Source organism: Caenorhabditis remanei, chromosome I, assembly GCF_010183535.1.
Source record: "Caenorhabditis remanei strain PX506 chromosome I, whole genome shotgun sequence".
NCBI classification, from domain to species: domain Eukaryota; kingdom Metazoa; phylum Nematoda; class Chromadorea; order Rhabditida; family Rhabditidae; genus Caenorhabditis; species Caenorhabditis remanei.
The window spans coordinates 14,066,300-14,088,282 of NC_071328.1; the positions used below are offsets into that span (position 1 = coordinate 14,066,300).

The 21,983-nt window shown below is 37.2% G+C and overlaps 4 protein-coding genes across 4 annotated transcripts; 1 reads left to right on the top strand and 3 right to left on the bottom strand.

Annotated features, from left to right (window-relative positions):
• Positions 1 to 419: 419 nt before the first annotated feature.
• GCK72_003096 (uncharacterized protein) lies at positions 420 to 1,069 on the bottom strand (the record flags this gene model as incomplete). Its single annotated transcript, XM_003098212.2, has 3 exons — positions 420 to 560; positions 644 to 738; positions 790 to 1,069. 3 exons carry the CDS (start codon positions 1,067 to 1,069, stop codon positions 420 to 422), a joined length of 516 nt encoding a protein of 171 aa, XP_003098260.2.
• Positions 1,070 to 2,205: 1,136 nt separating this feature from the next.
• GCK72_003097 (uncharacterized protein) lies at positions 2,206 to 2,873 on the bottom strand (the record flags this gene model as incomplete). The annotated part of the gene is made up of 3 exons (XM_003098226.2): positions 2,206 to 2,346; positions 2,433 to 2,527; positions 2,579 to 2,873. 3 exons carry the CDS (start codon positions 2,871 to 2,873, stop codon positions 2,206 to 2,208), a joined length of 531 nt encoding a protein of 176 aa, XP_003098274.2.
• A 602-nt stretch (positions 2,874 to 3,475) lies between these two features.
• On the bottom strand, positions 3,476 to 4,205 carry GCK72_003098 (uncharacterized protein; the record flags this gene model as incomplete). Its single annotated transcript, XM_003098198.2, has 3 exons — positions 3,476 to 3,616; positions 3,834 to 3,928; positions 3,980 to 4,205. 3 exons carry the CDS (start codon positions 4,203 to 4,205, stop codon positions 3,476 to 3,478), a joined length of 462 nt encoding a protein of 153 aa, XP_003098246.2.
• Positions 4,206 to 9,774: 5,569 nt separating this feature from the next.
• GCK72_003099 (uncharacterized protein) lies at positions 9,775 to 21,241 on the top strand (the record flags this gene model as incomplete). Its single annotated transcript, XM_053723811.1, has 15 exons — positions 9,775 to 9,853; positions 10,675 to 10,776; positions 12,382 to 12,455; positions 14,584 to 14,703; positions 15,542 to 15,585; positions 15,636 to 15,776; positions 18,136 to 18,226; positions 18,276 to 18,366; positions 18,420 to 18,494; positions 18,537 to 18,695; positions 18,746 to 18,820; positions 18,915 to 18,998; positions 19,583 to 19,708; positions 20,477 to 20,552; positions 21,106 to 21,241. 15 exons carry the CDS (start codon positions 9,775 to 9,777, stop codon positions 21,239 to 21,241), a joined length of 1,473 nt encoding a protein of 490 aa, XP_053592456.1.
• Between the last annotated feature and the right edge of the window lie 742 nt (positions 21,242 to 21,983).

The window sequence follows — 21,983 nt, forward strand, 5'->3', positions numbered from 1 at the left end:
CAGACAAAGGTTGGAATTTAAAAAACGCATAAAGAATATTGCGACGCTTATAGTTTTTAGTTGGTAATTGTGAATGTTGATTATCTCACACTTCCGAATTTTCATGGCGTGTGTAGATCATAAATAGAGCTATATTTTTGTAGTTTCTGAAAAGCGTACAGCGAATTCCGGCATGATCAATCAGCAAAATTTTGGGGGCCACCAAGTTTGGCTAACTTTCTAGGCCATCTCCCTGACCAAACTTTATTTTCATTTCTGAGAATAAGCCCATTTTAAATTTCACAAAATATTGTCACAGACCTTAGTTCACACGAGTTTTTTTGTAAAAAAAAAAGTTAAAAATCGCTTCAAAACCGGTAAAACACGTGACACATTCTTATACTTCATTTGTACAATACAAAAAATATCTCATTTCAAAATTATGGTTTGCTTCCTCCTTTCTTTGTGTTACCACCACCAAGCTTCTTCTTATTTTTGCGACGAATAATGAAGAAAACACCGCCGGCGATGGCAACGAGAAGAAGGAACCCAACGGCTCCACAAACAATGAAGAACCATGTCTGAAAAGAGATACTGTGGAAAATGATTTTTTACGTTTGGAGTCGAAATGCATCCCTGAGCCCTTGAAGGCTCCAAAACTGACTTGTTTGTAAAACGAGCAATAGTCGGCCATTTCACAACAAATCTTGTATCCATTGTGTTTCTTATTTCCGTTTATGTAGGCGGGAGCTTTCATAACTAAACAAAAATAATTTATCAAAAGTCAATTACTAGAACAATTTAACTCACAAGCATGACACAGAGGATCCATCCCCTCCCAAAACTCTTTTCTTATGTCCTCCGGTTGATTTTTCTCAATTTCGAGAAAAGCCTCGAGAATTCTAAAAACTCGGTCGTCTTCAAGGAACACTTGTGCCACTCTTGGATACTTATTGAAAATAAACTTCTCATCTTTATGGAGATCCTCCGGCGATACGATGTTTGAGATTTCCGGAATGTGGTTTGCTGGATTTTGAAGAAGGCTCAGCAATATCGCTTGTTGCAATTGCGCTTTGTTCATCGATTGCATTTTCGAAAGTGTTTTCGTGAAAATGAATTGTCTTGCTGATCAAATCTGCTAAGTTAGATACGAGAAAGAGGGGGGGGGAGGTCAAATAAAGGTTGGGATTTAAAAAAAACGTAAATAATACGGCACTTAATTTTTTTATTGGAAACTTTCATTCTGATTATCTCACATTTCCAAATTTTCATTACGTGAAATGGTCAAGTTTACAAGTGTGTCACGGCGTCACAGTTTTCTGTGTTTAGCCACATTCCTTACATGTCATTTGTCAATAAATGAGAACACTCTGTGCTGACAGCAGAAGTTTCTGAAAATTGCGCAAAAAATCTTCTCCGTCTAGGCCATCTAACTGGCCAAACTTTATTTTTATTTCATGTGTAAAATTTCACTCTGAGAATAAGCTCATTTTAAAGGTGGACTAAACTCAACTCTGATATTTTCATAGAATAATGTATGTGTACCTGTGAGTTTCATTGTCATATCGAAAGAATTTTCAAATTCGGTCTGAAACCCGCTGAAATAGATCGCCGGCCAGAAATTGGACTCCGGACGTATGATCATTTGTTCATTTCCGTTAGTACATTGTCATATCGAAAGAGTTTTTCAATTCGGTTCATTCCCCGCTGAGAACGAGCGGCGAAACAGTTTGGGCATTTCTGTGGCCGTGGAACATTCTTGAACTTTTTCGAAAATGATTTTTGCAAGTTTTCATCGTTTTTTCTATCACTTTTGTAATAACTCTATCAATTTTTGCCGTTTACTTTCAAAATTATTGAAAGAAAACAACAAAAATGAGCGAAAATACCGACAAAATTTGAAAAAATCAACACGGCCAAAGTCGAGAATTTCTAGGCCACCGAAACGCCCAAACTCACCGGCGACCGCTCTCAGCGGGTTTCAGACCGAATTTTGAAATTCTTTCGATATGAAAATGAACTCACAGGTACTCATAAGTTGTTCTATGAAAATATCAGAGTTGAGTTTAGTCCACCTTTAAGTTTATCACAAAATATTGTTGCAGTCCTTAGTACGCACAAGTCTTTTTGTACGAAAAATTGTTCCCAATCACTTCAAAAACGGTAAAAGACGTGACATATTCTTATACTTCATTTGTACAATTAAAATGAGATCTTGTTTGGAAATTATGGCTTGCTTCCACCAACTTTCTTTGGGTTACCTCCACCGTTCTTCTTGTTTTTGCGGCGAATTATGAAGAAAATAACACCGGCGATGACGATGAGAAGAAGGAACCCAACGGCTCCGCAAACAATGAAGAACCACGTCTGGAAAGAGGTACTGTGGAAAATGATTTTTTTTTACGTTTACAGTCGAAATGCATCCCTGAGCCCTTGAAGGCTCCAAAACTGACCTGTTTGTAAAACGAGCAATAGTCGGCCATTTCACAACAAATCTTGTATCCATTGTGTTCCTTGTTTCCGTTTATGTAGGCGGGAGCTTTCATGACTAAACAAAAATAATTAATCAAAAATTAATAACTGGAACAATTTAACTCACAGCCATGACACAGAGGATCCATCACCTTCCAAAACTCTTTTCTTTCGTCCTCAGGTTTATTTTTCTCAATTTCGAGTAAACCCTTGAATATTACGAAAAACATGTCGTTTTCAAGTAACAATTGTGCCACTCTTGGATATTTATTCAAAATGAACTCGTTATCTCCATCTACAAATTTTTTGTAGTCCTCCGGAGCTATGATCTTGGAGATTTCTTCAAAAAGGGTTATAAGAGTTTGCATTTGCTGCGTCGAAGGCGCTTGCTGTCCCAATAGCATTTGATTCATCGACTGCATTTTCGGAAAAGTTTTCAATGAAAATGAATCGTCTTGCTGATCAAATCTGCTAAGTTAGATACGAGAAAGGGGGAGGGGGGAGGTCAAATAAAGGTTGGGATTTAAAAAAAAACGTAAATAATACGGCACTTAAATTTTTTAATTGGAAACTTTCATTCTGATTATCTCACATTTTCATGACGTGAAATGGTCAACTTTACAAGTGTGTCACGACGTCACAGTTTTCTGTGTTTAGCCGCATTCCTAACATGTCATTTGTAAATAAATGAGAACACTCTGCGCTGTCAGCAGAAGTTTCTGAAAACCGTACAGCGAATTCCGGCAATTTCCAAAATTTTGGGGACCACCAAGTTTGGCTGAATGCAGAAAAAAACTGCTCAAAAACACTGAGGGACTAACTTTCTAGGCCATCTCCCTGACCAAACTTTATTTTCATTTCTGAGAATAAGCCTATTTTAAATTTCACAAAATATTGTCACAGACCTTAGTTCACACGAGTTTTTTTTGTAAAAAAATAGTTAAAAATCGCTTCAAAACCGGTAAAACACGTGACATATTCTTATACTTCATTTCTACAATAAAAATAAGATCTCGTTTTGAAATTATGGCTTGCTTCCACCAACTTTCTTCGGGTTACCACCACCTATTTTCTTGTTTTTGCGGCGAATAATGAAGAAAATACCACCGGCGATGCCGACGAGAAGAAGGAAACCAACGGCTCCGCAGACAATGAAGAACCACGTCTGAAAAGAGATACTGTAGATGGTCTCCGGGACGTTTGGGAACCGTGACATTTGGCAACCAAGACATTTTGAAACCAAAAGTAAAATTGAACCAAAAATGTCTCATTTTTCAGTGATTTTGAACAAGTTTGGTTTCGAAATGTCTGGTTTTGAAATCTCACGGCCGCCCAATGTCTTGGTTTCCTAACCCTGAAGCCCCCGAGATTTCGAAACTGACCTGTTTGTAAAATGAGCAATAGTCGGCCATTTCACAACAAATCTTGTATCCATTGTGTTTCTTGTTCCCATTTTTGTAGGCGGGAGCTTTCATGACTAAACGAAAATAATTAATCAAAAATCAATAACTGGAACAATTTAACTCACAAGCATTACACATAAGATCCATAGTTTTCCAAAAGAATTTTCTTTCTTTCTCAGGCAAATTTTTCTCATTTTCGAGAGCAAGCTTGGCCATTCCGAGAGCATCGTCATGTTCAAATAGAATTTGTGCCGCCATTGGATTCTCATTTAACCCTTTTTCTATTTGTTTAAGGAATTCCTCCGAAGATGGCATTTGGTTCATCGATAGCATTTGATTTGCCGATTGCATTTTCGAAAGAGTTTTCAATGAAAATGAATCGTCCTGCTGATCAAATCTACTGATAAGTTAGATATGAGCAAGGGGGAGAGGTCAGATAAAGGTTGGAATTAAAAAAATACCCACAAAGAATACGACACTTACTTTTTTTTAGTTGGAAATGGTCAATCTATCTCATATTTCCAAATTTTCATGACGTGTGTAGATCATATACAGGGAATTTTAGGCGAGGGTTGAGCGCCTTGCCGGCATTTTTCCTCTATTTTCGGTGAATTGCCTTCACTTTGGGCAGGTTGCCCACTGGGCGAGGGTTGAGCAAGAGTTGGGCAAGTGTGGGGTGAAAGAAGTAGGGGTGTGCGTGAGGATGGAGTAGGGCAAGTTGCCCATTTGTAGGGCAATTCGCCCACTTTATAAACATGCGCTCTACTACACTCTGAAAATCATCAATTTTTTTGCTGCGTCATTTATTATTTTAATTTATTCGTTTTAAATACACTATTCTATCAAATGCATGTTTTTAAAATACCAGAAAAGATGCTATTCGAAAGTAAAGGAGATATTCGTAAGTGAAAAAAACTTATTGATCCAGAAGAAAATAATTTGGGACTTCAGAACACTTGTTCGATGGAAATAAAAACCGTCTATCTACGGAACTTCTCACCGCCAGCTATTGATTTGACTGTCAGCACTTCGACTTTCTAATGCTAGCCACATGGAGTTGACTCATTCAAGTAAGTTATCTTATAGTGGACACGACAGCTCATGATTCGACGTCTCCCTTCGCTAAACCGTCTCTTAAAGGCGTATTGTGGTCTGTTGTGATATTTTCATATTATAATGTATGAGTTTCGGCGAGTTCATTTTCATAGTTCAAGAATTTTTTAATTTGGTCCACAACCCGCTGAGAGCGAGCGCCGGAAAGTTTGGTCATTGAAAAGGCCGAAGAAAATTGGTGGCAGTGGCTTAGGAATTCTACTAGAAATTCGTTGATTTTTTAAATTTTGACGGTATTTTGGATTATTTTTGTTGTATTTCTTCAATAAATTCGAGAGAAAACGGCAAATATTGATAGAAAAACACTAAAAATTATGCTATTTCTGGCGTTATTTTCGATAGTTTTTGGTGTTTTTCTATTAATATTTGCCGTATTCTATATAAATTATTGAAGAGATACAACCATACTTGTCACGGGCCTGGCCGGGCCGATTTCCAAATTTTCACCGGCCCGGTCAACTCGGTCGGCCCGGCCCGGCCCTGGCCCGGCCCGGTCGGCCCGGGTGAAGCGACTTTTATTCGAAAAACATGTTTTTTCAGCAGTTATTTTTGAAAAAGTGGTTTTTGGGGCATTTTCTGCAAAAATTCGACTGAATTTATGATTTTTATTAGTTCTACAGTGAATTTAGTGATAAAAAAGTACTTGAAAATTATTTTTGGGGTGCAAAATTTTTTAAAAATTTTCTACCCGGGCCGACCGGGCCGGGCCAGGCCGGCAAAATTTTTCCTCGGCCCGGCCCTGGCCGGCCCGTCGAATGACAAGTATGGATACAACAAAAATAATCCAAAATACCGTCAAAATTTAAAAAATCAACGAATTTCTAGTAGAATTCCTAAGCCACTGCCACCAATTTTCTTCGGCCTTTTCAATGACCAAACTTTCCGGCGCTCGATCTCAGTGGGTTGTGGACCAAATTAAAAAATTCTTGAACTATGAAAATGAACTCGCCGAAACTCATACATTATAATATGAAAATATCACAACAGACCACAATACGCCTTTAATACAAGTGTTATGATGAAAAGCGATATCTTTTCGAAGACGAGGATCACTGCTGCTACTAACGAATTCTACTATTATGAATATCATTTCAGGTCCCTCGCCGAAGACTTCTCGTTATTATGAAACGTCGAAACACCTCCTGCCACCGTTCTCTCCACTACTCATATATAACTTGTTTCCTTCCAACCTTTTCTTTGTTCACCAACTGTTCAATTTTGAAAAAATTAATAAATGCTGATTAAATTCATAAATTTTCTTCTGTTTTTCACTACAATGAATATATTGCGATGAGGGGAGCAAGCGAAGCGCACGCTAGAAACAACATAAACTGGGCAATTCGCCCAAAATTCCCTGAGTAAGTAAAGCTCTGGTTTTTTTTTGAAAGTGTTGTCTCAGTGTATTGAAAGTTTGAAAGTGTATATTTCAAATTATACTAAAACCATCTAAGACTCTTGCATTTTTTTTTTCTAATCTTTGAATCCGTTACCCGCCTGAAAACATCCATAGTTTTTAACGAATTCCATGAATCACAACGGAAAAACAAAACGGTAGCTAACCAATATATAAAACAACATCATTATTACAAGTAGTCTGATTAAAAAACTTTTTATTACAAAAATAATGAATCAGGTCGAAGTATTTCCTCCAGCATAACCCGACCTCCTTGAAAACTCCCTCGAGATGTTGTTTGGCCTGCAATTAAACGAGATCGTGAGAAGAATCTTCGTAAAAAAGATATGTCTTGAAATTTGCCAAACGAATTCACCTTTTTGTTCGAACAGGTTCCAGATGCGACATAGTTGAACGCTGAGTTCACATTTGAATCCTAATCCTTATCCCTTTGTTTCATCTATCGTATCGTGCACAGGAATGCCGTAGTTATTTTGACCAAGCCAGGCATAGAGCAACTTGTTAATATCTCGGGACATCTGAAATTGATTTTATAAAAAATTTATTAGTTTTAATTGTGCGGATTCCGGTTTTTTGAGTTTCCGAAATCGGGGATTAAAAATTTCAATTGTTGTCTTTTAAAAGACGCTTAAAGAACTTCTTTTGATCCCTAAAATTAGTTTTTCAAAATTCCAGGTTTATTTTTTATACCGGTTCCGGATTCCGGAAATAAAAACTAAATAAAACCAACAATTATCTCATTAGTCCTAATCACTGTATATTTTTTACGATAATTTCAACTGGTCAATAATAAAAAAGGTATACATATTTATGATATATAGCCTGTGACCCATTTACAAAAATTTGATTATTTTTTGTAAAAACTGAAAAATCTAGAAATTTCGGTTTTTGACCCTTCAGAATGTAGATTTTAGCCAATTTTAAGCAACATATTGATTAAATATGATTAATTTCAGCGCTATTCAAGATAAGACTTGAGTTTCAGCCAATTTTTATAGGTGTCGTTCTATAATTTTGACAGAAATTAAGCTATTTCCGGATGATCATCTGCGAATTTAGTTAAATTTGAGCCATTCTTATCAATTTTCATGAAAAATTGTCGAAAATTCGAAATTTTCAATGCTAAATTTGCAGTATTTTCCAAATTACTCACCTCCACGACTTCCAAACCAAAGCAAAATAATAAAAATCAATAATTAGAATTCAAAAATAATCAGTTTTATATATACATAGTTGTTTCGGCATTTATTCAGTAAAACGCCTAGAATAATAGGTAAAGAAAAAGAATGATGAAGGTATTGGAGAAGAAAAGTAGGTCATGTCCTATTTCTGTTTTTTCAATCACTCTTATCGCGACCAGAGGAACTAGCCATGATTCCTGATCACCCGAACGGATACGTCATTATCATCTTCACCAGAGGAACTAGGCGCGATTCCTAATCAACCAAACCTGCATAGAAAAAACTCTAGAGGTCCATAAAAGAAAATAACTATATTTTTCGAATCAGTACAACATTATGACTTATAAAAAATAGAAAAAATCAGTTAAAAAAATCGATATTGTTTCGAACACAAATAATATAACTTACTTGAATCCGGTTTTTCTTAGTTATTTGATATCCTTTGAGTTTGAAGATGTTGTTTTGCCAGAATGTGGTTCTTTCAATGTTGATGATGATGATTTAGATGAATTCGGATTGTGATCTTTCTTCATAGTATTAGATGATGAGGATTAAGGGCGATCTGAAAATAGAAAATGTTAGTAAAAAAAGGAAAAAATATAAACCGGTACTCTCTCAATATAAATAACTCACTAGAATTTGGTTTCCCAAGTATTTTTGACATTATTTGAGTCAGGAGACGTAGATTTGCGTAAACGTGGTATTTTGAATGACGATAATGATGATGTTGATGATGATGATAACAATGACTGAGATGAATCCAAAACGTGATCCTTTTTCACAACATCAGATGATGAAGATTGAGAACGATCTGAAAATAGAAAAAATGAATACAATTTTGTTTAACAAGTAAGTTACCATTTTTTCTTATTTCGGACTCGTCCATTTCAAAAAACGATTTTGAAATTGATTGAATTGACTGAAATTGATAACAATTTATGGATTAAGTCATTACCGTAACCCATAATCAACTTTAAAGTCAATTTGGTCACGGAAAAACTCATAATCCTCGTATCACAGTTCTTCAACTTTCCGGTATGGAGTCCACTGTCCACTCTCCATTCTCATATAGCCAGCGGGGAAGTGAACTTCACGAAATGATAGAGCAAATGATTCAATAAAAATAGTAATAGCTGGGGGACCGAAAATCCAAATATCGGTCTAGAGGGAATACTGACTGTACTATCCGAGACGAGGGTATATATACCCAACAAAAGGGTGCGGAGTCAGGGATAGAGGCGGGTGGCGGGTGGTATCGGGTTACAGGTTGCTGGTCTCTGAAGGCGGGCAGGCCTCTGAAGGCGGGAAGGTAGCGGCAAAGATTAAAAACTATGACGGAAGTTTTATAAACATTGTGTTTAGGTTAAGTGCCGACAGTAGATCTTTGCCCGTGACAGTTTTTTGTTTAGAACACCGCCTGTTGCACATCTGGAGGGCAGCTGGCCTCAGTCATCAAAGAAGGAAGGCCGTTCCCTTCTCTTATGTTTACTCAGCAAGGGCGCTCCAATGAACATATTAAAATGAAAAGGAGACACTTTCCTCATTCCATCACTATTTCGACATGTGTTCCCCCCCCCCCCTTTTGAGCGGCCGATTGCTGTTCTACCCCCTATTTTTTGAGTTTTCCATATGAAAACCACTTCAAGACGTCTTATCGGAATAGATCGTCGAAATTTTATAATTATTACTGATTTTTCTAAAATTCTCATTTATATTTTGCTATTCGAAAGGTATTAAGGTAAGAACTGGTTTGAAGAGATTCAAATTATTAGAAAAATGTCATTTTCATATATTTTTGAGTGAAATTGAAAAAAGTATAGTAAATTTACAAAACTAGTATGAAAAATATAGATTTTTCGACAATTTTTTTTAAATTAGAATTTATTCTTATATTTTCTGATTTTATTACCAAACACCTTTTTAGTACTCTAACAGACCGGCCTCTCTGGAAATTGACTGAAATTCAAGGCTTGTCTTGCGCAGAAAATAATATTATAATATCAATATTTTGCAAAAAAAACTGACTAAAAGCTTGCTAAAAAGTGCAAAAAATCATTCAATCTCACCAGTTTTTGATTCAATTTGAAAATCTTTTGGTTTGCAGGTGACAATCTTACGGAAATAACCATCAAAGGTCGAGTTCTACATCAACGGTCTTGCAAATTGGACGTTGTGGATGGACCTCTTTAATTGGTTTCAAAAAAGACGAAATATGGACCAGGATATGGTCAAGCACATCGTCAAAAAACACGTGCATCAAGGACAGGGATTTCGTTTATTTTTGAAAATTGGTAAGCTAACTTGTCCACGAGGACTACACTATGAAATAGTATAAAGTGTCTGGTGATAAATTGTAGACTGAATCCAAAGCTTAATTTTTGTAGTTGACAACCTTTTGATAGCTCCACCCACTTTTTAGATATGCGCCTTTAAACAGAAAGAAGGGGAGGCTATCTTTAAAGGCGCATATCTCAAAAGTGGAAGGAGCTAACAAAAAGTGGTCAACTACAAAAATATAGCCCTATTTTTGATCTACAAGATAAAGTACATTAGAAACAGAAAAATTGAAAAGTAAATAACAAAAATTGACTCCAAGCAGGATAAAACCCTGGTACCCATTCTCATAGTGGTGCACCTTGACCAAAACCTTCTTGGCCTAATTTTTGCAAAACATATGGTTTCCAAAGGTGAAAATTAGATTTTGAATAGTTCTTAACGTTAGGAACAAAATTTTCTGGTTGTTTTGATGTGAAAATCACATTTTAGCGTAAAAAATGATAATCGTTCAATTTTTGCGAAATCCCAACTTTAAAGGCGCATATCTCAAAAATGGGCGGAGCTACCAAAAAGTTGTCAACTACAAAAATCTAACCCTGTCTGCGATCTACAATAAAAATGTAAATTTAATAAAATCGAATAAAAGGTGTCATGACCAGTTCTCAAAGTTGGTCGATTTTAAACTGACCACCTTTTCTACAGTGTGAAACTACACTGACCAAATTGCATAAAATGAAGTCCAAACTTCATTTTAAACCAATCACCATAAAAATAGGTTTTTCAAAAGTTCATCACTCTGCTGTCCAAATTTTAAAAATTTACATTTTTCCTGTAGATCACGAAGTCACATCTATCGGAAAGACGGTTGGAGAATTCGAGAGAGAAGGACGTGGCGTTACTCAGTGTTGTTTCCATATTCTTGCTCTTGGCTTCACTGGTAAGTCTATTCGGTTAGTAAATAAAGATTGAGAATGTTTTTATTTAGGTGAAAATGAAGGTGAAAACGGAGACGCCAGAAGAAAATGAAAACCAAGAAGAGAATCTCGCTCCAGTCGCTTCTTCTGAATCGTTGAGTGATCCAGAATCAGCCAAACACTGATATTGAGCTCAAGGAACTCGCCAACTCCTCGTCCAACTCCAAAAGGTTTCCGGCAACGATAAACATAATATCCTCCTGTATCCTTTGTCCCTGTTATCTTTTAAATCTTATTTCCGTGAAATTACGATAAATTTGACATTTTTCAAACAATGTTCTAGTTTTTCAGCCAACTTAGATAGTCAAGTTCGGAGGTCTGTTATACCGTTCCCTCTTGACGAATTTCATCAAATTTTATATTCACTCGATTATTCAAATCTAGCGCTTCATTTTTGCAGTTGACAACTTTTCGGTAGCTCCGCCCACTTTTGAGCTACACATGTTTGAAGATAGATTACGATCTCACTTCTGTGCACTATGTTTTGCTTTCCTTTGAAGTCCTTTCTACGGTTTTCTTGTTTGTTTTATTTTACAACGGTGCCTCGAACCCCACGTTTTATTTTTTGATTTTTTTTATCGGTTTATGATGTTCTTTTTATTAGGCCATAAAAGCTCTCTATATAAGGTAGGCCATAAGTCTTTTTTGTCACTTTTCTGATTTTCGAAAATCTCCCCTTATTTTTTGAGTTTTCCTTATGAAAACTTCTAATTTCTAGGCGTTTTACTGAATAAATGCCAAAAAACCAACAAATCTGATTATTTTTGAGTTCTAATTATATATTTTTATAGAGTTTTAAAAGGTGAGTGGAGTGAAGTTGAAAAATGTACAAAATTTACTAAATTGGAATGACTAGAGTTAGGGAAAAAGGTTGTCTGGCGCGCCTTTGGCGCGTTTTTTTGTTTTTAAAATTCTCATTTTAAAAAATGCGTCAAAACCAACTTTGACATGTATTAAGTGAACTCTGAAAACGCGTCAAAGGCACGCCAGACTCATTGATTTTTTGCTATTTTTTAGATAAAAAGTGGTCTAGAACTTTTGAAAAATTGTGAACCTTTGAAAATTTTGAAAATCCAAGTCTGGGGTGCCTTTGGCGCTCATCTTTCAAGAAACGCGTCAACAGCACGCCAGACAGATTCGGGTTCTGTCAGTTTTCAAAGCTATCTGGCGCGCCTTTGAGATTTTCGAGCTGTTTAGATTTGTAGCTTCTTAGGATGTGCCCCTACAAAAACGTTGTCAATTACAAAATCCTTAAGACCTTTTTTTTTAATTTTCGGAAATCTTCGCTGTCACGAGTGTTCCCTTCACTCTAACTGTGTTCGTGCTTCTTTTCGGATCAGTGATTTGCGCAAACAATGGAGTTGACAAGGAATTCAGTCCATACCATGGCACATGCGTTAAAGTTCTCAATAATTTCCAAAAAGTTATTGCAAAACGAGATGCAAATTTAATCAAAGAGCTTTTCCCAGAAGAGTTTTATGTATTACTTGGGATGCTAATCGACACTGAATCGGGGTGAGAAATTGGAACTGTTGAATTTTCAATTTTCGATAATCACTATTTTACAGATCGATACGCCCAATCGCTGTCCAATCTACCCAAAGAAATGACTGTGGCCTTTCAGCCCCGATATCACACCAATGTTAGTACCCTTGTCGTTTGCAATGGGTTACTGTAACAATGAGTCGTTTCCACTTTAATTGAGCTCCAGGACATTGTCAACTCCTCGTCCAACGAAAGTTTCACTTCCGGATCACCTGACGTCAAGGATCGGACAACAACAACAAAAGAAAAAGATATGTGCTTATTCGTATTATTATAATTATTTTTCCGTGATTCCGGAATTTTGAATATTTTGTCCTCTTCTTTTTCAAATAATGTTGTGGTTATTTTTTGCTGGTATTTTCAAATACCAGTCAACCCTCAGCAATTCCTATTCTCAGTCTAGTTTGGAGGTCAGTTATAACGTTCTCTGCTGACGAATTTCATTAAATTTCATTTTTATTCAATTATTCAAATCTAGTGCTACATTTTTGTACTTGACAACTTTTTGATAGCTCCGCCCATTTTTGAGACACAAGAGTTTGAAGATTGATGACTTTTCTAACTCCAAATTCCTGTATCTCTAAATCTTTAAAACTGTAAACTTGAAAAGTAAAGGTCTAAATTTGTTTAACTGGAAAAATATATGTATATAGATTTCGACTAATGTGAAAACTTTCGCGGCCAAAACGATAACCTATCATTTGGCCGCTTCCTCTCTTCCCTTCTCCTTTGTTTACACAGCAAGTGCGCTCCATCGAACACATTCCAATGAAGAGAGGGAACACTGCCTCATTCAAACAATATCCTGTCTTGTCTCCCCCCCTCCCCTGATTTCTAGGCGTTTTACTGAATAAATGCCGAAAAAAAACTATTTATGATTATTATTGAGTACTAATTATTGTTTTTTATTATATTTTAAATGGTGAGTTAAAAAAGAGAGGCATTGAAAAATATATACCTAAATTTACGAAATTAGTATGAAAAATATCGATTATTCAGCAATTTAGTGGAAATTAGAAGTTATCATTATATACTTTATTTCCAACTACCTTTTTAAAACTCTAACAGACCGGCCTCTCTGGAAATTGACTGAAATTTAAGCCTTGTCTTGAGCAGCGCTGAATTTAATATTATAATATCGATATTTTGCAAAAAATTGGCTAAAATTTGATAAAATTCGAATTTTGATCTTAAAAACACTGAAAACAAGTTATTTTACACTGTCGAAAAGCCTAATTTTTATTGTTTTCTAATTCTGAAATTTTGTAGATTTTGAACATTCAAAAAATCATACTTGTCAAAAATCGGGCCGGCCCGCCGGCCCGGATTCAAAAATGTGTACTCATTTTGTAACACAATTTTTTGAAATTTTTCGAAAATTTAGAGAAAAAATTCTTAAATTATCATACACCAGCCTGGCTGCCGCGCCTTCGGCGCTTCATCCGGCTGGCCTCTTCTTATTTTCCTGTTCACCCTCTAACAAAAGTGTTCACGTGGCCGAGTGGTTACACAGGTGAATCGCGACTCATGAATTATACTTGGCTGGCATGTAATGAACGAATAATTGACAAGTGGCGAAAAAAGAGGCAAATGATTCGTGTATCCGCGAATCGGTGCCTGCAGATATATAATAGGCGCATAAACTGTAAGTCGCGAAAAGGTGACACACAATTATTTTTGTGCATTTTCTGATTTTTTCGGTTTTCACTTTTTATTACTACTATGTTCTGCATATTCCAACCAATGGAATAGAAGTAATGATGTTTCGATATTATTCCAAGATGGCTGGTTCATAGAAAACAGTAGGTTTGTTGGTAAACCGTATGATATATGTCAAAAAGACAGTTTACAGAAGTAGAGATGAGCATCTAGAATCGGAGATGAGGACCCGATCGAATCAAATGTGGGAGTGGAAGACAATTGGAATAATTAAGGATTCGAATGAAACTGACGAGGAAATGTGATCAGCGAAAGGTACTAAACATTTGAATTTCACCTGGAGGAAGACAATAGGCCTATTAATAGGAAATTCTGGGTTATCTGCGGGTTTTTGGTTTAAGACTCTTCTCATCCTGCTTTCGAGTCATCTGACATACTGAAATTTCATTTTGAATAAGCGATTGACAATGCTCCGCGGTGAATTTCCGATAATTTTCCCGTATTTTCCCAAAATTTGTTACTACCCAAATTGAAAAATTAAGAGACTGTGAGAATATAAGTTTCAGGATAGAAGTCAACATCCACTACAGAAATGGAAACTCTACGACCGAGAACACTTCAACGACTTGGCCAGCAGATCAGTCAGCAAGAAGTTGCGAATCAACAAAATATGTGTATGGAATAAGGTTTTTAGTTGCATTTGTTTGTATTTGTATTCTAATTTCAATAAAAAATTTCTGGATCGATTTTTCAGCAGCACATTTTCGCTATACATGAATTATTTTTATCGCGATACACAAATTATTCTCTTCGCGACATGCCAAATATACCTATTTTCGGTCGCTGTAGACGTATTGTACATCGTTTATACGTGAGTGTTCGCTACTCATGAAAAATACGTCAATTAGAGACGGCATAAGTTGTACCCATCCAGACATACACGCGAACAATATTTGGCAAATTATACACGCGACGCGATTCACCTGTGTAACGCTCACGCCTGTCGCTGAAAGGGCGAGAGTTCGACTTTTGCCCAGGGCGCGCTCTCCCCTTTATTTCTCAAAAATCTTGCGGACATCCTGAAAAACACACCGACAAATCCACAGACAGAGCCCACACGCGTTTTATATATATCATACATATTTACCTTTTTATTGAATTTTGAAGTTTTATTCGAAAACTTTTTTTTTTCAAAAAATTTCCACAAAAAACATCAAATTTTCAAAAATGTTTCAAAAACTGTTTCAAAACGGGCCGAGCGGGCCGGGCCACGGGCCGGGCCGAACATTTTTTTGATTTCGGCCCGACCCGGCCCGGCCCGGCCCGTGACAAGTATGCAAGAAATGGGTGCTCACCTATTTTCGAAATTTTCTAGAAATATGAGATCCAGAAAAATGATCAGAAACTCAACGGCCCTGTCTCTACTCCAGAAACCGTTTTAGTTCTGAAAACAAGCAAAAAAAAGAATATTGATGATAAATTTTTGAGATTTTGGCGATTTCAAATTCAGATTTTAAATTCCAGGTGAGACGAGAAAACGAAGCGTCAGCAGAGACCAGTACCGCAGAGTAAGTATCTTTATTGTCTCTATATAAATTCAAGACCTCAAAAACATCAGAACAGTTTTAGCTATCCAATTGGGAACATCGCCACCTTCCGTGTATTCGATGTCTTCCCGAATGGACATGATTCAATTGAAAATATGGGCTTCCGGGAATAGAGTCAACCCAACGTTGACGTTCAAAGTCGAAATCGTTGTGTAAGTGTTTTGGAAATTAAATTTTTTTTTAAGAAGCTGTGATTGTAATACCCCTCGTAAATCGTGTCGAGACCCAAATTGCTTGAAAATTTTAAATTTTTATTGCTGTTGGTAACAACGCTGAAGAGAGGGTATGGGGGTCCCCTACGACATAAGTTGATCTTTGATCTTTGCCAAAGTGTAGTCTGATAGAATGGGTTCCTACCGTGGCCGACCTGGCTCATGACCATATCCATGATGGTCCTCCCCTCCGGCGCGCGCGCATATCCCCCCTCCCCCTCCTCCATGTCATTTCTCCGAACTCTCGCTGCTGGCCGCCTCTCTCTGTTTGTCTAACACTCTCCACTATTTGTGTACTCTCACGTACACCCCTCGCGGTGTGTACTCTCTCGCGCCGCTGGCCGCTCTCTATCTTAGTGATGACGTCATAGTCAACAATAAGAAGCAATGAAAAAAAAACAAAAAAAACAAAAAAAAAGGTCCAGAGAGAAAGGATGGGGACATGTCGTAGGGGTCCCCCATACCCTCTCTGGCACATTCGATGCGAGAATCGTATCCCCGAAACTTATCAGAAAACACTGTTTTGACAGTCATAATTACAAGTTTTCCTCAATCTAAACGAACAAATCAAAAATTGAACCAGCAAATGCAATACAGTTCTGGAATAAAAATACATTTTCACTCATTTTTATTATGTTAAACATAGTTAAAGCGTGGTAAAGGTATTTCTGTTAGAGATATTTTTGTTTTTTATAATTTGCAAAACAGAATTATTTTTTTTAAATAGTTATTTAACAATAACTACATACCTTGTTTCCTTTCATGACTTGTTTCCCCATCGAAATACTTAAAAATTTTAATTTCAAAAAGTGTTTATATCGAATATAATAAACATAATCTGAATTTTAGTTAAAACTAAGTCATTAGATCTCACAAGTTCTCTTTTTTTTTAAATACCAGACAAAGGCGGTACTTTCTTTGTTTTCCTTGTATTCTTCCAGACTAGGAAGGGCGAAATAGCATAGTAACACCAAATTATTTTCAAACTTCTTTTCCAAAATAATGTCTTAACAATAAAGTTTTTAAATAAACAAAAACAGGTATAACAATCCGTGTATTTGTATGAAATAATTTTCCTAGTTTGTCTTTTGTTAATTCTCCACTATATTGGTTTCAATTCGTATTCCCTCATCCCAATTCTTTTTTTTTTTGATGACAAATCAAAATTAGTCATTCACGACGGGACCCAAACCTTGGAAACAAACACTGTTAGGATGACTCATAGGGAAAGAAGCAAAAAACGGCGTTTGCCGAGTCTTACAACCCTCTGACTCATTTCCGGCCCGGCCCGGTCAGCCCGGAGCCAAAAATATGCACGATTTTTACACAAAATTTTCACCGGGCCGGGCCGGGCCAGGCCGGGCCGGTGAAAATTCTCAAATCGGCCCGGCCCGGCCCGGCCCATTCCAAGTATGGTATTGACTCCTCTCTGTTCGCCTTCTTAGAATAGGTGTTATCCTTTTCGCAGTTTTCGGATTGAATTTTGAAGATTTTGCTTAGTGCTTCCAATTATATAATGAAATTTACTATGTTTTGAATACTCTCCCGATTTCATTCTTGTTTTGATCACCGATTCTGATGTTTTTTATTTATTATAAAATCAGGATTTTTAGGCTTTTCAAGAACAATTCTCGTATTTTGTAGTTGAAAACGTTTTCCTAGTTTTGAATAGAGAAAAAAGTTAGAGACGCTTTTTTCCAGACTATGAACTCAGCAATGAACTACTGTAACTTTTTTTAAAATGAAGTCACCACGCCGGACATGTCTCCTTCATTATTTTGGTAAATAACATTCTTTTCGTGATGTTCTCACGCCGGGCCATGAGAATTTGTTTTCTAGGGCGACCCGTTGCTTGTCTGCTAGTTATCATGATGGCCTGAGTAATTTGTATTTTTATTTAGAGCAGATTTTAGAATTTCTCACCTATTTTGCACGCCGTTTTACAAACTCCTATTCAAATCTTCATCTGTGTTATGCTTTTCTCTTCGCTCTCGTTGCTGCCAAGGATCTCATACTTCCGATTTAACCTTCTCGATGTTTCCTTGTGTTTCCACTCACAAGCCATACCAGCTTTTCACTTTTCTTGTATTTAAATTTAGAGTAGAAAAACACAAATGTAGATCTAGCAATTTCTATGAGAATCCGGTCAGGTTTGGCATAATGATACTGGAACAGAGCTGTAACTGATCTAGAACACAGATAATGTCCAGTTTTACATTTTCATGAGTTTTTCTCATCATCATTTGTAAATAGAGCATCTACAGTGCTGTAAATGAAAAACTCCTATTATTTCTTTTAGAACACTGAATAAACCGACATTTTCTTCGTCACTGCTGCGATACTGCAGCACGTCCAAGAAGTGGGAAAGGTGTGGATGCTTTGTTTGCGCCGTGAGTTTGTACGTTTCGTTTATTTAGATTTCGGATAAATTGCTTTCAGCAAGCTCCAAATGTCTGCGAATCGTGTCTTGGGTTTGTCAGCGATTTTGTGGAGGAGATTTGCGACAAGATCAGGCAGAAGATGAAAGAATGTGAGTCACTTTATAAAAATATGATAAGAGCAAACATCAATCATGATTTGCAGTCGATTTAAAGGTGCTGGAACAGCATTACAACGCGACAGTAATCGAGGATTTGAAGCAGGAAGTTGAGCAACAGAGTTAGTTCGTGTTCTGAAACTTTTAAATTCCTTTTTTTCCAGAGAAAGAAATTGATGTTTGGAGGAAGGGTACCAACGACGCAAAGATGGAAATTTTGAAATTTTCTGACGAGAACCTTCAGAAGGTCCAGGATGGTAAACACGAATGGATGGAGAAGTTTTATAATGCGCAGAATGAGTTCACGAGTCAAAAGACAAAATGTAAGATGTCGAATCTGAAACAATATATTTTTTAATTTTTGACATTTCAGACTCGGTTCTCCAGCTCACACTGACTGAGAAAATTACGGAAATTTCAAGATTGAGTAATGAATTGCAAGAGCTGAGTGAGTTTTTTCTTACAGAAAAACTCTTATCAGATGAAGTGTGCTAGTCAGTGTATTCTTGAGTGTCACATACATTGCAATAATATAATTCCAGAGGAAACATACGAGCTGTTGGACAAGAGTCGATTGGAACAAAACAAGAAACTCCGTAATCTTGCCAAGGACCTGGGAAATCAAAGTGAGTGACTTTTTATGGGATTTCGTGGGTAGCTGGAACAACAGAAAGTGCTGAGCATAATTTGAGGAATCTTCCCCATAATGAGACTTTGGGAATCTTTACTTATCACCTCCCACATCAGTAGAGTTCCCTACGTTAAAATTCACCTAGGAAGAGCATCCCAATCAATACAAAACATGTTAGGGGTTCTTCAGACTTAAAACGGGCCGGGCCGAAATCAAAATTTCTCCGACCCGGAATTTCAGTAGTGAAAAAATTCAAATTTTTTTTCGAAAATTTTCCGATTTTTTTCCCAAAAAAATTCTAAAGTTGATTTTTTGTAGGTTTCAAAGGTTTTTGAGGAATATACTCAAGAAAGAATTTATGGAAAATTTGTAGAAAACGTATTTTTGCAACAAAAAAAAGTAGGGGTGATAAAAGTTCAAAAATTCAAATCCGGGCCGACCCGGACTCTTGCAAGTCTGGGGTTTTCCTCACGGCGGGAACCTGGGACTCATGACTTATCGTCACAACCTTCTTTTAGCCCCCACCAATAGAGGAAGTGCAATTCTGAACGCAACCTGACACGTGTATTTTATTTTCAGAAGACAACATCGAAGACTTGGAAAAAAAGAATCAAAAATTGGAGAATCAAAATGAAGAGTTGAAAAAAAAAAGAGATGACTTGTACAATGAAGTAAGGGGTGTGCACCGTCAGGACGCAGAATTTCGTAAGTTAAATTGATACTACATTCCTTTCTCTCTGGACCTTTTTTTTTGTTTTTTTTTGTTTTTTTTTTTCATTGCTTCTTATTGTTGACTATGACGTCATCACTAAGATAGAGAGCGGCCAGCGGCGCGAGAGAGTACACACCGCGAGGGGGGTACGTGAGAGTACACAAATAGTGGAGAGTGTTAGACAAACAGAGAGAGAGGCGGCCAGCAGCGAGAGTTCGGAGAAATGACATGGAGGAGGGGGAGGGGGGATATGCGCGCGCGCCGGAGGGGAGGACCATCATGGATATGGTCGGGAGCCAGGTCGGCCACGGTAGGAACCCATTCTATCAGACTACACTTTGGCAAAAAAAAAAAAACTGGAAAATGTTTTAAAAATTCAAAAATTTTGTCGGGAGTGATTTTCAGATGTAGAAAATACGAAATTTGAATTCAGCTCGTCGAGACTGTGCAGAAAAGTATAATCATGATAGGGATTGGAGTATTTTAGGTCTCGACACGATTTACGAAGGGTACTGTAGTTTTCGCGACGAGACCCAAATTTCTTCAACCCTAGTCATGATTATACTCTTTCGAAGCGTCTTGACGAGCTGAATTTGAAAATACAACATTTGGGAAAGTTTAGTGGAACCATGTTGACCTACAGCTGGTTTTTGGAAGTTGCAGAATTTCGAAACTTTTCGAAAATCAAACACTTTACAAAATCGACCGTAACTTCGCCAGATTTATCTGAAATTAGATAAAATTTATATTTTTGGATTCAGCACTCCAATGCGCTTCGAAAGAGTATAATCATGATAGGGATTGGAGTATTTTAGGTCTCGACACGATTTACGAGGGGTACTGTAGTTTTCTTCTTCTCACGAAAAAACTTCTGATTTTTCTACAATTTTCACAGAGATAACTCAAGTTTTTACAACTTCTCACGAAAAAACACTACAAAATACTGAAAAATGACCAAGTTACAGATTTTCGAAACCTTTCGAAAATCAAACACTACAAAATCGACCGTAACTCCGTCAGATTTGTCTCAAATTAGAAAAAACGTGTAATTTTGTATTCAGCACGCCAACGCGCTTCGAAAGAGTATGATCATGACTAGATTTGGAGTGATTTGGGTCTCGACGCGAAAACTACAGTACCCCTCGTAAATCGTGTCGAGACCCAAAAATGCTCCGAACCTATCATGATTATACTTTTCTGAACAGTCTCGACGAGCTGAATTCAAATATTGTATTTTCTACATCTGAAAATTACTCCCGACAATATTTTTGAGTAAAAAAAAATTACCAGGCCTTACTTTATTAAAGTATGTCAGTTCACGACATTGTGACCAACAGCAATAAAAATGTAGTTTCTTTTAACATACGTCATTTCATATACTTTTATTCAGAAACGACCTTGACTACATCCGTCACGGAACAAACCTGTTCACAATCACAGGCCGTGTGCACTCCGTCGCTTGCTGTGACAACTGCCTCGAGGATTCCAATTGTTGCACCTGTGGTTTATTGAAGGTTCAGTGGTAGTAGAATATTTAGTTTATTAGGTAAATAGAAGTAAGGGGCAAAATTAGGAAGAAAGGGGGAAATTGGATTGGGAGTGGAATATCACGATTTAGGATGGGCTATTGTCTTAACAATTACAACTAACTCTACTAGCAAAAGGGGGTTTCTTTTATACTCCATTCTTCCTTGCGTCATCGTCCTCCGTCTCTCGTTGCTCCTCAGTGTCTCCTCCGGTTAATGGTTTCGTCTCAGGCGCCGGAAGTTCCGTGTGGTATCCAATTGATGATCGTGTCCGGCCGGCGAGAGATAAGAGGGGGGTCGTCGGGCAAAAGAAGATAAGATGGATGCGTCATCGAGCGATCGTGTTTCTTGTCCAATATCTCATAGTTGCGTCATCCTGGCGCAACACTCCGGGCGAAGGGAAAGTTTCTTCGGTTCCAATTTGAATGAGAGGGTGTGGGAGGAAATGTTTTTCAGAAATTTTGTGGAGAGGGGGATCAGAGTTGAGCGGAATGCGTTTTTTGAAATGGCGGAAGGCGGAAGGCGGAAAGCGCAATGAACATTTTTTGGGCGGAAAGCGGAAGGCGGAAGGCAGAATTGAAAAAATATCGGCGGAAAGCGGAGAGCGGAAGGCGGAAGCGAAAATTTTTTGACGGAAGGCGGAAAGCGGAAAGCGGAATTGAAAAAATGCCAGAAGGCGGAAGGCGGAATAAAATGCCGCTTTCAAAAATACGATTTTGGCCTTATTTTGTAGTAAAAAACA